The 15,344-nt window shown below is 36.0% G+C and overlaps 1 protein-coding gene across 1 annotated transcript in view; it reads right to left on the reverse strand.

Annotated features, from left to right (window-relative positions):
* Positions 1-15,344, reverse strand: part of DEUP1 (deuterosome assembly protein 1) — a 114,605-nt gene that overhangs the window by 45,486 nt on the left and 53,775 nt on the right. Inside the window, exons 6-8 of the mRNA XM_069079900.1 lie at positions 9,378-9,523; positions 4,957-5,062; positions 749-946 (exon numbers count right to left, since the gene is read on the reverse strand). Coding sequence (XP_068936001.1) covers positions 749-946; positions 4,957-5,062; positions 9,378-9,523 — 450 coding nt within the window. The remainder of the gene's footprint in view (positions 1-748; positions 947-4,956; positions 5,063-9,377; positions 9,524-15,344) is intronic.

The following is a 15,344-nucleotide window of genomic DNA, read 5'->3' on the forward strand; positions in this document are numbered from 1 at the left end:
TTTCTTCTTTGGACTTCATCCTATTTTCCCAATTTGCTAACACTGACAGTTATAGTAGGGTGATCCTTAAGCTACTGAATTTTGGGAAACAAATAGAAAAAGCTGAGCTTTCATTATGGAACTCCAAACTGAAAGGTGGAGAATGGATCAAAAGAATTTCAATATAATAACATTTAGTAGTTATTTACTGTAACATTAATGTGAAACTGTAGAGTATTACTAGTGAATTTTAAAGTTGTCTGGTATCCTTGAGCATCATGCTGTATGCCCTTTGGGTATTCAATAAATTTTAACTAATTTTCACATTTAAAATATTTTTAGCAATACAAAACAAAACAAAAAAACACTCTAAAGGAATGTGGGGGAAGAGAAAGTGTGGAAATAACTTAAAGAAAAATCTAATGATAAATTGGATCATTTAAAAAGTTATAAGTTTTAATAAAAAATAGAGAAATCAAACTCAGCAAATCTTTGAACACAGTTAACTACAGGAGGTAAAAAAGGACTGATTATTGGAAAGTACTTCATATTAGTGGATTTAATTCAATTGTTTTGTACTGGTATTTTGTGTTTTTTATGTTCCGAGATCTTTTTTGACTGCATCTGGTGTTATTTCACGAAGCTTTCATATGATGGTGGCACTACTAGGATTACTAGTGCAAAATTTAATGTCTTTATTAGTTAATAATGAATTCTAATATTTATGTTGGAGGAGAATGACCTCGAGAGACCCTACAATTTTGCATACCTGTTGTTTTGCTAACATTTTCTCTTTTATCTCTAACTCCATTTTTAACTGTCTTTCTAGAAGAGCGGCTTTCTTCATAACAGTTGCTATAGTGATCTCCTTCTGATGAAGCTCTTCTGTCAGGTCAGAGATTTCACTCCTCATTCTTTCCTGCTCAGAGCTGGGGGACTGTTCTTCCTGATAAAGATTGGCTCTTATCTGCAGCAGATGTGTTCAAGAAAAGAAAGAATATGATGTGCCATGTTTGTGACTAAATGCATTACATTGATTTTCATGTTCACGTTCTAATAAACTAGATTTAAAAATATATTAAAGGGCATACTTAATTTAAAAGAATTACCTTTATTTAAAGATTAATTTATAAGCTATATAATACACTCAACTCTCAATTATCTAAGCACCGATACCCAGCACAAAGATTTTTCATTCTAAAATAACTTTCTTCTTTACCCTAATAAACCCCTACCCCATTTAGCCTGCATATTGTATGCCCATAGTCTTTGTACACAAGGCCTGGGGTTCCCTGCAGTCCAGCCCTTGGTCCATCTGTTTTCCCTTCTATAGAAGTTCACTAATACTAAGGTTTTACACTATTGGATTATATAGTCCAAATCACTGGACCAACATTACTTTTATCTGTAACTAGTGCAACCTCAGAAAATACCAGCTACAGTGAGAATAAAGGAGAGAGTGAAGAGGCTAAGAGAAGGCTTTTTACTTCTAGGAGATGGGGATGAGGGAAGAAGGAAAGAGAAAACAAGCCTTTATGAAGTTTGTAGTTCCAGACATTTTGTTAAATGCTTTAAAAATATTATCTCATTTTGATGAGGGTAGAGGTCCCATAAAAAGAAGCTAAGTGATAAAGGTGGTGAAACTGGAAAAAATTAATTAAACTTCATTTCTCCCTTTGGGCTTATGAAGGACAATGACACCTCTCCCCAGTATACAAGAGAAAACAATCAGTAAGACCCAGAAAAAGAAAAAGGATAAAAAGGTTTTCCGTGGTCATTTCTTGCTGTTCATCCAAGATGTAAAAAGGAACAGTGGAGAAGGTAGAGAACTAATTTTTACTATCTACCTCACTAGTAAAAATATTAAATTTTATTGGATTTACCTTAGTACATTTGTTTTTTAAATTAAGTGCTTAAGCTATAAAATGGAATGCACTATTATAAAAAGCACCATACTACTAATGTTATTCTCATAACATAGGGATCTTGAAGTAACCTCCTCTATTGCAAAATTACTTTCTAAATAATATTAATATACTTGAACTCCAAATGAATTTAGACCTCATTGAAAATGCTCATTTCAGACTGAAATAACTTAGAGCAGTTGTATTTTGAGAATTGAGGTTAGAAATAAAACACAACAGAGAAAGCTTTTTATTGGCTTAGCTATGAGAGAATACAAATTCACTATTAGTTACTTCATGGAAGATAGAGCTATTTTTATACAATTCATTTGTTACCTTTCCTGCCTACCACTGCATTATCTAGTATTCTCCAAGACACTATAAAGGGATTTGGACCTCATAATCTTTGCCTCAATAACAAATAGTGCCGTATCAGGAGAATCTTATATTATTCCAAGTTTTATTTTCCTACTTAATTCTATGAAAGAAAGAATCAGGTTAACCATACTTGAATTTGCTTAGTTCACTTTTACCATGACATTTTATGGTATATCAGTAGTATTTATTTTTTTAAAGATGTAATTCTGCCACATTTTTAAAGATCAGTAAATTTGATGACATTTAACTTTTTAAGGAATCAAAACTGTATGTGGGGGGCATAGTAGATAGAGAACTAGTCCTGGAGTTAGGAGGACCTGAGTTCAAATTTGGCCTCAGATACTTACTAGCTATGTGATCCTGGGCAAGTCACTTAATCCTGGCTGCCTCCAAACAAACAAACTGTATGTGACCCAATGGGCAGTGGAGACACACATGGTTGATGGAAACAGGTAGTGGTATATCACCAACAGTGACTTTTGCCCAAAAGTGGCATAAAAGATATCATTTAGGAGATCAAAGAATCACAGATTATTGGATTGTAGGGAATCTCAGAAGCCATCTAGTCAAACCCTTACCCCCAAAAAGTCAAATCAAATGAAATAAAGCAAATCGACAGTCTGTACTACAGTTTGCAGGAATCAGGACAATTTGCCTGCCTCCTGTCTTGCGACGTTTCTCTCATCTTAACTCTTCAAAGATCCCCACCAATAACTTAGCATTAATATTCACCAGTTTTTGTTCGTTTGTTTCCGTACCATGGGATGCAATAGGGTTTGGGGACCTAAGCCATAGGATTAAGAGGTTAGTCCAAGACTGTCACTTTACAAATGAGAGATGTTGTATGGTTTGGATAGGCCCACAACACAACACAGAGTGCAACCCCTCTCCAATACTCTCTTAAATACTTTGAGTATTTGTCCAAGAAAATCATCCTCCTGTAGCCACCCTGATGACATGCCTCTCTACCTTCGAGGAGGCTGGTTTTCTGATAAAAGACACACCATCTACCAAGCTGATAGCCAAAGAATAGTAAAAACTGCCAGAATTTGTGCTCCAGATGGAAGCATACTTTTTCATTACTTTATTTTTATTGGATTTTTTTCTGTTTTTTCTTTCACAGCATGACTTACATGGAAATAAGTTTTGCATGACTATATATGTATAACCTATGTCAAATTGCTTGTCTTTTCAGTTGGGGGGAGGAAAGGGAGGGAGAGAATTTGGAACTCAATATTTGAAAAAAAAAAGAATGTTAAAAATTGTTTTTACATGTAATTGGGGGGAGGGAAGAACTGTGCTCTAATGGCATAGTCTTCAAGAAATCAATGACGAGGCCTAAGACAGGGACTTCAGCAGAGGCCTAGTTCTGATATCAGTGCTAAATCAAAGATATTCTGTTTTTTCAGTTAGTTTTTTAACAATGCCAGTCGAAATCATAAAACATGGCATGGCATGCCTGAATCTTAGTACCAAAGATCGGAAACTCCATTGAGAGAAGCCAGTTCCTGTTTTTATCAATCAATCACTCAAGCACTCAAGCATTTATCTAGAGCACTCTGCTGGGCACTGGGAATATGAATACAAAGAAGGAAACAATCCCTACTCACCTTGAGTTGACTGGGGGTAGGTTGGGTTGGGGAGGAGTAATGGTAAGACAATATGCCCTAATACAAATATATACAAAAGTAATACAAATCTAATATATACAAGGTAGTCAGGGAGGAAGGGCCTTAACAACTGAGAGGATCTGGAAAGGCTTTCAATTCAGAGGTGGGGCTTAAGTTCCCATGTTTCCCCGATAATAAGACACTGTCTTATTAAATTTTTTGGACAGAAAAACACCAGAGGGCTTATTTTCAGGGGAGAGCTTATTTTAAGGAACATTGACAGCAATTTTAATAAACAGGTAAATGTGAACAAAAAAATGTACCTTTATTCAATAAGCAAATCACTGGGGAAGAACAGGATGACGCGCTCACTGCTGCAGCTCTGATTGGATGCAGCTCGGAGCGTGGCGTGCATTTCACTGGGGGGGGGGAACGGTGCATACAGAGGGTACCGTAATGTAGCGTGTAGCGCAGGGGATCACCTTCACTACAGTAGCAATCTCAATAGGGCTTATTTTCGGGGGAGGGCTTATTTTAGAGGAATCTTACACAGTAAGGGGAGGGCTTATTTTTGGGATAGGTCTTATTATTGGGGAAACATGGTATATGCATCCCAAAGGAAGGGAGCAATTCTAAGGCAAAGATGTGAAGGAAATGGAACTGAGGGAGGAGCCTTTGGCTGGATCTCAGAGTACAGGGCAGGGAGCAATGCACCATGAGGCTAGAAGAAAAGTAGTAACTACCAGAAGGGTAATAGAGAATGCCTCTTCCCCTTGAATGGAAGCACATCACCATTGGGTCAATGTTTTATGTCCATGTCCCATGGGTTATGCAGGGGGCCTGTGATGTCCATGGGTGTTCTCTCTAAAGCTGAGGGATGAGTCGCTAAAGATGTGCTATGTTACTTTTCTACACATACGAAAGAGACACCCCAAGAAATGTCAGAACCAGACACTTCATAAGCTACAATTTGGGGAGATATTGAAAAGTAAAGGAAGAAATAAAAACAAACTACTTCCCTTTCAATTGAAGGGAGATGGACATCTTGACCTACCTTCAAAAACTCAGCTAATTATTTTCCATACCTTGTTCAAGTCCTTTTCCTGATTTGCCTGGTCAGGTGTCAAGGAGAATAGCTCTTTCTTTTGTCTTTCCGATTCTTTGAGGATATGTGAACAGGATGGCTCAAGCCTTCAAATTAAAATAAAATAATGAATAAAAGTGAAACAACTTGATATGCTGTAACAATTATATTTGCTTCATAGCAGCCCACATCACAGAGATCATAATACACTAAAGCACTGAAGGGCAGTATTTAGCAACTGTATGTTGTAGGGTAAATTCAGTAGTTCTTTGGAAACATTTACATGATATGAATTCAAGTTCTAGAACATTCAGACCTCATTCGACAATAATTTTTTTAGATATATGCTGGGCTTTTATGAATGTATAATCAGGATTTACAGTCGATAATGAGGCATTTCACTTATTGACATGTAGATTGTTGAATACCTCATTGGGATGAGCCATGGAGGCTTACAGGGTCCTGAGACCTTAGAGAGCATCTAATTCAGCTCCTTCAGTTGGTGAACACTGAGGCTCAGCTGAGCAGGATTAGATTTCAAACTAGATTACAAAGTGGTAATCATCAAACTTTGTTGTTCAGTTGTGTACAACTCTTCACGACCCATTTGGGGTTTTCTGGGCAAAGATACTAGTAGAGTGGTTTACTATTTCTTTCCCCAGCTCATTTTACAGATGAGGAAACTGAGGCAAATGGGATTAAGTGACTTGTGGCCAAAGTGTCAGAAAGCCTCATCTTCCTGATTTCAAATCTGACTTTAGACACTGACTAGCTGCGTGGCCTTGGGCAAGTCACTTAACCTAGTTTGCCTAGTTTTCTCATCTATAAAATGAGCTGGAGAAGGAAATAGCAAGCCTCTATAGTATCTTTTCTAAGAAAAGGAGTCATGAAGAGATGAACATGACTGAAAAATGACAGAACAACAAAAATCATCAAAGCAATCGGTTACTAAGAAATAGAGTGGAGGATCAGTGAAATATATTGGGTACATTACACACAGTAGTAAATTACCATAATAAAATCTAGCATTTGATAATACAAGCTGGGAAAGAATGCACCATTTGCCAAAAACTGGTGGGATAACTGGAAAACAGTATGGCAGAAACTAAGTTATAGACCAGGGGTGGGGAACCTGCAGCCTCAAGACCACATGTGGCCCTCTAGGTCGTCAAGTGTAGCCCTTTGAATGAATCCAAACTTCACAGAATAAATCCCCATAATAAAAGGAATTGTTCTGTAAAAGTTGGACCTGGTATAGACCAACATTTGCAAGGTAAAGTCAAAATGGACAAATGATTTAGAAATAAAGGGTGATATAATAAGTAAATTAGGTGAGCATGGAAAAATTTACTTGTCAAATATATAGGGAAGAGTTTATGATCAAGCAAGAGAAAGAGAGAACCATGGGAAATAAAAGAGATGATTCTTAGTACATGATATTAAAAAGGTTTTGTACAAACAAAACAAATGTAGCCAGAATTAGTAGGAAAGTAGGAAACTGAGAAAAAAATTTTTACAGCAAGTTTCTCTGATAAACGCCTGATTTCTCAAATATGTAGGGAATTGTGCCAAATATATTAAAATAAAAACCATTTACTAACTGATAAATGGTCAAAGGATATGAACAGACAGTTCTCAGAAGAAAGCAAAGCTACAATAGTCACATAAAAATGCTCTAAATCACTATTGATTAAAGAAATGCAAATTAAAACAATTCTGAGATACTACCTCACACCTATCAAGTTGGCTAACATGACAGAAATGGAAAATGGCAAGTGCTGAAGGGGATGTAGGAAAATAGGGCACTAATGCACTGTTGCTGGAGTTATGAACTGGTCTAGCCATTCTGGAAAACAATTTAGAACTATGCCCAAAAGGCTATAAAACTGCATTGACCCAGTAATACCATGGCTACATCCATATCCCAAAGAGATAAAATGAAAGGAGAAAGGACCTATATATAAAAAAATATTTCTAGCAGCTCTTTTTGTGGTGGCAAAGATGGGAAATTAAGGGGATGCCCATCATTTAGAAAATGGCTGAACAAGATGTGGCATATGATTGTGATGGCATATTATTCTGCTATAAGAAATGATGAGTAGGATGATTTCTGAAAAACCAGGTAAGTCTCATATGAACTGAAGCAAAATGAATTGAAGAGAACCAGGAAAACCTTGCACACAGTAACGGAATATTGTAACAATGATCAGCTGTGAAAGACTTAGCTACTCTCTCTGATCAAGACAATGATCCAAGACAGTTCCAAATGACCCATGATTAAAAAAAAAAGATGCTATCTACTTTCAGAGAGAGAGAGAATTACATACTCTGAGGGCAGACTAAAGCATATTTTTTTTACTTGATTTTTCTTAGGGATTTTTTGCATGTTTTCTTTTGCAACATAGCTAATAATGAGTGATATGTTTTGTATGACTTTACATATATAATCAATATCATATTATTTGCCTTCTCAAGGGGGAGAAGAGGGGGAGAAAAGAGGGAGAGAATTTAGAACTCAAAATTTTACAAAGTAAATGTTAAAAAATTTAAATTGAGAAATATTTAATGAAACAAAAATATAATTTAAAAAGAAAGAAAGAAAACTGAGGCTTAAAAGGGGGGTGACTTGCCCAAGGTCACACAGAGCAACAACTTCTAACTACCGTGTTTCCCCAATAATAAGACCTATCCCGAAAATAAGCCCTCCCCTTACTGTGTAAGATTCCTCTAAAATAAGCCCTCCCCCGAAAATAAGCCCTATTGAGATTGCTACTGTAGTGAAGGTGATCCCCTGCTCTACACGCTACATTACGGTACCCTCTGTATGCACTGTCTCCCCCCCCGCCCCCCCAGTGAAACGTACGCCGCGCTCCGAGCTGCATCCAATCAGAGCTGCAGCAGTGAGCGCGTCATCCTGTTCTTCCCCGGTGATTTGCTTATTGAATAAAGGTACATTTTTTTGTTCACATTTACCTGTTTATTAAAATTGCTGTCAATGTTCCTTAAAATAAGCCCTCCCCTGAAAATAAGCCCTCTGGTGTTTTTCTGTCCAAAAAAATAATAAGACAGTGTCTTATTTTCAGGGAAACACGGTATTAATCAATCAACAAGTATTTATTAAGTGTCTGCTGCATACCAGGAACTCTGCTAATTACATTTAAATAAAACACATAATATTTTATACAAAGAGTTCATTTTAAATATGCAAAAGCAAATAATCTTTAGAGTTTTAATAGGCTGAAAATGCAAATATGTTCTTAAATTTTTCCATGAATGATAAATGTAAAATAAACTTTTAAACTTAAATGAGCAATGTCTGGGTTATATTGCTAACATTTTGAAGTCAATTTCATGCTCCTCTTTGACAAATGTATCTGATGCCATGGTTAGAGATAATACTGAACTGGATGGACCATGTTCTACATATAGGACACTAAATGCATGTTGACTACCTTATAAATAAGCTACTATTATATCACTTGTTGCAAAGACTAAATGATTGGCAGATTGTTATTCTAGGACATCACTTTTATGGGTCCTCTCTTGCCATTTAATATTGAGGATGGCTCAGGGTTTTTCCAAGGAGCTGCAGTTCATCAGTAGGTCTATTTTTCAAAGTCATAAGTAAGGTTGACCTTTACTATCCTTCTCATGGTATGTATATTACAATCACTACTTCTATAATATAACATTTAATTTTCAGTAAAAATACCACTTCACCATGAAACTGCAAGATTCTTAAAAACATAGCTTTGATATAGGGTTAACATTTTCAATGTGAGAAAATGCACTAATGAGAATCAACACATCAGGAAAATGTTAAAATCAAGCAGTTAAGTTGCTTAGTTATTCACAAGTATGAACATTTTATGATCTTTAGTGGTCCAAATTCCTTTGTGGTTACCTGGTATGCCCACATAATTGTATGATTCTAAATAGGGAAAAGAAATCTGTCCTAAAAAGCTTTCAATGACATGACAAGTCTATGGGTATGAAGGCTAAAATCAAAATAGCATTTGTGAAATGAAAACTGCTAATTATGTGGAAACAGGAAAAAACCTTTTTAAAATGGTTACTATTTAATCCACTTACATACAGAGTCAAAACACTATACTCCAATTTCCATGAAATTCCAAAGAAATAAGACTTTGAGATAACTTCTACCTACATATGAAGCATGTATCCACAAATTATTTTAATATCTAGTAGCTAAATCTAATATTTTTATAAAGACTGAAGATCAAATAGCCAGTTGTTAAATATATTTGTTTAAAAATCTGATAATATAGTATTATCTTTAGGAATAAAAATGAACAGATAGATACTTTTTATTCTTGCATCAAATAAATCCCAATGAAACATGCAAATACTGTGAGTTTAATGATTCCTTCTAAAAATAAATATTGAGCTTATAGAACATACCTTTTTTGATTATCTTGAAAATTTTGGTACTCTCCTATTTTCAATAATTCTCTATGTAACTGTAGTCGTTCCATTTCTATAATTCTCAAGAGATCATCACGTGACTGTAATTCATTTTTCACCTCTGAAAGTCCTGCTTCCATGGTCTAAATAGAAAATCAAAATGATTTAATGGTAATATTAAGATTTCATGATCTCATGGAATACATTAAAACAATTTTACATTTTATAAACCAGTCTTTTTAAAAAATGAACTAATGTAAAGAATTTTTGTTAAATAAGAATTAAAGTTTATATAATTCTTTTTCACTAAAGCTCTAAATCATAAGTCATAAAAGACATAGAACTTTAGAGCTGGAAAGAACCTTCACGATCTCATAGGCCAATATCTCCATATTAAAGATGGTGAAATTGAGGGCCAGGACATTTATTTGCCCTTAGTCACACATTAACTTAATGGCAGAAGAGTTTCAAAAAACAGTTCTCTATATTTCTAGCTTAATAATAACATTTCAAACTAAATAATTTCATCCATTCTCAGTAAACATTCATGACTTAAAATGGAAATAAGGAAGATTAAGGTCTCTCTGTTAATAATCTTTTAAAGAAATATTTTGATAGACATTTGTCCATCACCTAACATATTCTTCTGTGAGAAAGGACTTAATATGTGTCTGGTGAATCAACTTTCACTGAACTGAATATTGTAGAAGGGGAAGTCATTAAAAAGAGTCACTATGGATCCATCAAAAACAAGTCATGCCAAACTTACTTTATTTCTTTTTTTCAGGATTACTAGACTGGTGGATGAGGAAAATGCCATAGATATAACATATAGCATTTCAGCAAGGCATTTAGCAAAATCTCTTCAACAACCTTTTGGACAAGATAACAAAGATTTGAGATGGATGGTAATATGGTTAGGTGGATTTGGAATTATTTGAATGACCAGACCCAATTAGCTGTGTGACTATGAGAAGGTCATTTCTTGGAGCTTCAGCTTCCTCTTTTGTAAATTGGTGATAATAGTTGTAATATCTATTAGTTAATCAATAAGCATTTACTAAGTACCTGCTATGTTCCAGGCCCTGTACTAGGACCTGGGAATACAAAGGATGAAACAATTCCTTCTCTCAAGGAGGTTGGATTTCTAATAGAGGAAACAGCACACATGTATATATGTTTATTTTCTTTTTTTGGAGGGCAACTGGGGTTAAGTGACTTGCCCAAAGTCACACAGCTAGTAAGTGTGTCAAGTGTCTGAGGCTGAATTTGAACTCAGGTCCTCCTGACTCCAGGGCTGGTGCTCTATTCACTGTGCCACCTAGCCCTCCCTGTATATATGTTTAAAAAAGAATATAAAAAGCCTAAATACGAGTAGTTAGAGAGGAAGAACATTAGCAGTTTGCTCTCATGCAGAAGATAATACTTTGGATGCATATTTAAGGAAGAGAATTTTTTGAGGCAGAGGTGAGCCTGAGAAACAGTGGTTTGACTACAGGGAGGAAAATATGGAAAGTATGGTGTCACAAAAATCCAAAGAGGAGAGAGAATCCAATTGGGTAGTCAACAGTGTCAAATGGAATAGTCGTATGAGAAGGATGAGTACTGAGGAGGAAAAAAAGCATTATATTTCATAATTAAGAGAACATTAGGAACTTTGAAGAAAGTGACTACATTTTAGTGATGAGATCAGATGCAAAGATTTGAAGAGTGGGAGGAGAATTTGTAGAGAGGGGATGGTAGGGTATAGTTAAGTGATTTTTAAGGTTGAGCAAGATGAGGGCATGTTTGAAGGCAGAAGGGAAGGTAATAGAGTATATAGGGAGAAGCTGAAGGAAGAAAGGGGGCAGGGGAAGATTTGGAATAACTTCTGTGGGGAGTGAGTTAGAGAATCAATTAGGGAAGACTAAAAGAATTGCCTTGCTTCAGTGAGGACTCATTTGAAGGAGAACATGAATTCGTTATGTATCCATTAAGCACTGTTGTGTGACTTGTGGATCCATTCAACAGTATCAGTAGGCTTAGAGGAAGTGGATACTGGGGGAAATTCAAGGCAGAAGTTTGGCAAAGAATAAGGGGATATAGAATGAGAGAGTAGGGGAATGGAGAACACAGGACAGAGTGCAGTTAAATTGACTAACTATATATAGTCAAGATTGAAAAAGGAAGAAAGTTCATTCAGAGTAAGAGAAATGTCTAAGAAAGTACTGAGGGTTGTTGTGGGATTCAAATAAGATAATATACTTTGTCAATTTTAAAGGACTTTATTAACATCAGTGATGATGCTAATAATGTCATTAACATGGAGGTAGATTATAGCAGGGTACCCTCAGGCTCTGTCCTTTGTCGTCTGGTTTTCCAACGGTTTGTTAACGGATTGGTTGAAAATATGGATGGCCTCATATGTCTCAATCTGTGAATGGCACAAAGTTAGAAGGGATAGCCAACTTACTGGATGATAAAATTAAGATCCAGAAACGTCTAAAGAGGTCAAACTGATGAGCCAAATTTAGTTAGAAGCACTTTAATAGGGATACTTGTAGAGTTTTATACTCAGATTAAAAAAAAACAACAGATGGTAGAGAAGATTAGGACTGAATAATAATCTGTGTGAAAAAGACCTGGGGATGAATTAAATTGTGATATAGCAACCAAGAAGACTGATGTGATCTTATGTTGTATTAACATGAATGTTAATATAATGAAAGCGAGAGCTGAATGACTGACTCATTGACAGAGAGGCAAGTTGAGGGCCACACCCAAGAAATACTAGAGACCTAGATGAAGGCCTTGTGCACCTGATAGTTTCTTTTATCAAAAATTCTAAGGCATTGTGATCACTTCCTTCAAAATATCTCATCATTTTGATGAAGCTTCTCTCATTATTTCATTTGTAAGAGGAATGGAAAACAGGAGCTGTGAATGTTATAATTGTCAATCATGTAGTCTAGTAATTACTAGCTGCTCTAATTTAGGCAGACAGATCTCCCAACAGATGTCTGAATAAGCTGCCCATCACCACCATGTCATGCTCTCCATTGTCACTGAGCTGGTTTGTCATCCAGTAAAATGTAAACTCCTTGAAGACACGCACTGCTTTTCACTGTTTTGTTTTGTTGTTTTAGTCCTAGCACCCAGTTCAATGCCTTTCACATTCGATAGGATTAATTCCAAAACTTATCTATTTTCTCTTTTTCTCCAGATGGTTGTAAATACTCTGATAGAATCACTTCTGTTTGGTCTCCTGTGATTTTCATCTACCTGCTTTGTTGCTTTGGTTCTTGGATTTCTTCATATGAATATATCTTCTCAAGATAAAAAACTGCTATACTCATCTCCCCCTTTACCTATTCTTTTCTATTCTTCCAGAGCTATATTTGAATCATTCATTTCATCCTACCAAGTCTCAGTGATGTATGGCAGGCCAAATTTACCTCCTTGCATAGAAAAACACTTACAAGGGGAAGTAGTAGACATATCTTAAAAAAGACCAATGTGGATTCACAAGGAATTCACTGACTAACTCACTGACCAATAAAAAATTTACAAAAAATGAAAGCAAGTTGAGTTAACTGAAGATGAATATAAAGATACAATGTGACCACGTAAATAGTACAGCATGGTGTGGTGGAAAGCATGCTAGATGTAGAGTTGAAGGACCTGGGTCCAGAATGGAGGAAAGAGACATGAGACAGGGAAAGCAGTCAGGTAGTTATTAAAACACCAGTTGAGAAACAGTGAGGGCCTGCCAGTTGGGTGATGACCACGTGAAAGGTGAAGACAATATGGATGCAAGATGTTGTGAAGGTACAAACGATGAGATTTGACAAAGGACTTTATATGTGGAGTGAGAATGAGGAACAGAACAAGATGGTGAGATTGTGCCAAAGATGACAGTCTGGGTGACTGGGAGGGTGGTGGTGACCTTGATAGAAACAGAAAAGTTTGGGAGATGAATGAATTTGGGGGAAAAGAGAATATAATAAAATTAGTGACTCATATTGCAGCCCATCCATGCCTGGTTATCCTGAATGATTCACTCTGTCCTACCCCAAATGAAAATAAGTGAGGTGAAACTCTTACTCACTAGTCATTTCCTGAGAGCCAGAGCCTATTTATTCTCCAAGATGTACCTGCCAAAGCCCCAAGGTGACCTGGGGGATAGGAGTATGGGAATTTTTTCAATTACACCTGCAGGACTGCTGTTGTGGGGGTCCAGGGAGTGGTTAGGTATCTTTCCTCTCCGTAATTGCTCTGAGGGAGTCAATTCTTAGTATAGAGGGAGGGAAATTAGAAAATTAAACTGTGTTAGAAGGAGGTGGAAGAGAGGAGTGTGAGAGGCTTAGAATAACTATGTTTCTGTTAAATATAACTCCATCGTTAGCCTAGCCCCCTGGAAGGTAGACCATAGCCCTACTTTAGAGACCACTGAGAACTTGCCCAAGACCTCACAGTCAGTATATATCAAGTGGGACTTGGAGTCAGGTTTGTTTTTTTTTTTTGGCTCTGAAGCCAAGTTACTATCCACTAAAATACTATGTTGTTATTCAATTTAGGAAAGACAATTAAAAAAACCCCCAGCAAAACACAACCGATAATAGAGATTTGAAGCAGGGTGATTGTAAAAGAGTAATTAACTTACCTAGATGAACTCAAGTCACCAGGTGCTAGTGAACAACATGCTAGGGCTGAAAGAAGTGGCCAACGTGGCTTGAGAACCAGATGTCAGTGATGTGGGAAAAATCATGAAGGATGGAAGCCGTATCAGAATTAGAAAAAGATCGATTCTGAAAATTATAGTTACTGACCTTGACTTCAATTCTTTACAAAATTAAAGAATGTATTATGAAGAGAATGGTTTTGATTAGTATCTAGCATATTAGTATGGCTTCATCAAGAAGAGGAGCAGAAGGAGGGGGAGAAAACTGAGAACTCAGAATCTTATAGAAGTGAATCTTGAAAATTAAAAACAGATAAATAAATAAAATTTAAGAAAAAGAAGAAAAGGGCTTGCCAGACTAACCTTTTTTTTTTTTTTACAGTTATTAGATTGATAGTGAATGATCTCAGTATTATTTACTTAGGCTTAAGCAAAGCATATGATAAAGTCTTTCATGCAATTTCACATTTGATGATCACAGATAAGATAATAAGATGTAAATTAGATAATGATACAGTTAGGTAGATTTAATTACCTGAAGAGCTGGACTCAAAAGAGTAGTTTAATATCAACTGGGAAGGAAGTCTCTAGTGGAATGCTTCTAGGCTCAGTCCCTGCTCTGTTTAATATTTTTATCTACAACTTAAACCTAAAGGTGTCACACACTCACCAAATTTGGGGATTACACATAATTGAGAAGAATCTCTAACACATTGGATATTGGAGTAAGGATAGAACATAAGGCCAAATCTAATAAAGCAAATTTTAAAAGGGATAAATGTAAAGTTCTGTATTTGTGTTCTAAAAAGAAATATCACAAAAAAGGTAGCAATAACTAAAGCAAAGTTCTTCTGAAAATGATCTCTGGCTTTTAGTAGACTACACACTCAATATGTATCATTAGTGTATTATGGTAGAAAAAAATGAATAATTATAATTCATCATTTTTCAATCCTGCCTTCTGGAAATCTGAGACAAACTATACTTTCCATCAGTCTCCTTTCTGATAAGGGGCTACTTTGTTGTTCCGTCGTTTCCAGTTGTATCTGGCTCTTCATGACCCTATCTGAGGTTTTCTTGGCAGAGATACTAGAATGGTTTGCCACTTTCTTCTCTAGCCCATTTTACATATGAGGAAGCTGAGGCAAACAGGGTTAAGTGACTAGACCTGCTAGTGTCTAAGATCAGATTTGAACTTATAAAGATGAATCTTCCTGACTTCAGGTCTGGCAGTCTATCTACTGCTGCCTTCAAGGGGCCACATAGTATGTAGTTTGTTTGCTTTACATAGAAAGTTATATTTG

This window comes from Petaurus breviceps, unplaced genomic scaffold (genome assembly GCF_028583685.1).
Source record: "Petaurus breviceps papuanus isolate PSGF00001 unplaced genomic scaffold, PetGlider_PUasm1.0 91133, whole genome shotgun sequence".
Taxonomy (NCBI): domain Eukaryota; kingdom Metazoa; phylum Chordata; class Mammalia; order Diprotodontia; family Petauridae; genus Petaurus; species Petaurus breviceps.